At 52.0% G+C, this 1,391-nt stretch overlaps 1 protein-coding gene across 2 annotated transcripts in view; it reads left to right on the top strand.

Annotated features, from left to right (window-relative positions):
- Nucleotides 1-1,391, top strand: part of lrrc45 (leucine rich repeat containing 45) — an 18,397-nt gene that overhangs the window by 7,159 nt on the left and 9,847 nt on the right. For both annotated transcript variants that reach the window (XM_015379320.1, XM_015379319.1), the window contains exons 5-9: nt 176-354; nt 464-592; nt 804-916; nt 994-1,052; nt 1,157-1,234. In XM_015379320.1, the coding sequence (XP_015234806.1) occupies nt 176-354; nt 464-592; nt 804-916; nt 994-1,052; nt 1,157-1,234 (558 nt within the window). The remainder of the gene's footprint in view (nt 1-175; nt 355-463; nt 593-803; nt 917-993; nt 1,053-1,156; nt 1,235-1,391) is intronic.

Here is a 1,391-nt window from a genome sequence, read left to right as displayed (position 1 = left end):
GACCTGATGGAAACATGACTGAACCGATGGAAACATGACTGGCCTGATAAAACCATGACTGACCTGATGGAAACATGACTGACCCGATGGAACCATGACTGGCCTGATAAAACCATGACTGACATGATGGAAACATGACTGACCTGATGCTGATAATGAACAACCCTGTTTCCAGGCTGGTTCTGGATTGGAACGCTCTGGGTCTGTGGGAGGAAGCCTTCGCCGTGTTCTGTGAAGGGTTGGCGTCCAACGCCACACTGACCCACCTGGACCTGCGGAACAACCAAATCAACCACGGCGGCGCGGCAGAGCTGGCTCTGGCCCTGAGACACAACAGCACCCTGGAGGCGCTGGGTGAGTGCTGACCTACTAATGACCCAAACATCTTAAGAACTCCTAGAGAGCTTCAGGAAATCTGGTCGGTCCACTTTGTTACTAACGACCGGCCAACTGACCTTTCCAGACCTGAGGTGGAACAACGTGGGCCTGCTGGGGGGGAGGTCCCTGCTGGAGGCCCTGCAGAAGAACAAGAGCTTAGTCCAGCTGGAGATGGCAGGAAACAACGTACCCAGTGATGTCCTCAAAGCTCTGGGTGGGTTCCTTAGCTGGAGGAGGCCTCCAAAGGTCTGAATGAGGAAAAACAGCTCAGCTCAGTCTATGTGGTTAGATCTACGTCTAATCCGAGAGCCAGTGGTGGATGAAGGCCGGAGGAGTCTTCCTCCTTTGGATGGTCTATAGAAATGTTTTCTAGAAACAAGGGTTGGTCAGGAAAATGTTGACATGTGGTTCTTCTTCATGAGTAGAGAGTACCACGGGACGCAACACAGAACGAGAGTCCACCTTAAGAGAAGGACGCGGCCGGACCCAGGTCCTTAGCAGAGAGATTCAAACGCTGAAGGAGGAGAAGAGCCGGCAGGTAACCTTCATCATCTCCTCTTTTTACCTCTCAGCTGGAGGAAGAGCCAACATCTATATGTCCTTACTGTCCCTCAGCTCCTCAGCCTGATGGAGACCATAGACCGGCAGAGGGAGGAGCTGGGACGCTCCAACAGGTGGGTCCATCTGCTGTCCAGAACCGGGGGTTAGAAGAAAGCTTAAAGGTATCAGATGTTTTCAGGATCTGCTAATTAAACACGTTTCCCTCCTGTGACTCCAGGTCCACCTCAGCTCAGATCGGACAACTCCAAGAAGCTCTAAATGAGAGGAAGTCAGCCTTCAACTCTCTGACTGCCAAGTAAATCCTCCATCTTCTTCCATTTGATCTCAGCTGCTTGTCCCTCAACTGCTAGGTGGTAGACCAGCTTCAGCTTCTAGGTGGTAGACCAGCTTCAGCTTCTAGGTGATCGACCACCTTCAGCTTCTAGGTGATCGACCACCTTCAGCTTCTAGGT

The sequence above is a fragment of the Cyprinodon variegatus genome, unplaced genomic scaffold (genome assembly GCF_000732505.1).
Source record: "Cyprinodon variegatus isolate N-32 unplaced genomic scaffold, C_variegatus-1.0 Scaffold189, whole genome shotgun sequence".
NCBI lineage: Eukaryota > Metazoa > Chordata > Actinopteri > Cyprinodontiformes > Cyprinodontidae > Cyprinodon > Cyprinodon variegatus.
Note: the sequence above shows the minus strand (reverse complement) of the source record. Positions and strands in the feature narration are given on the sequence as shown.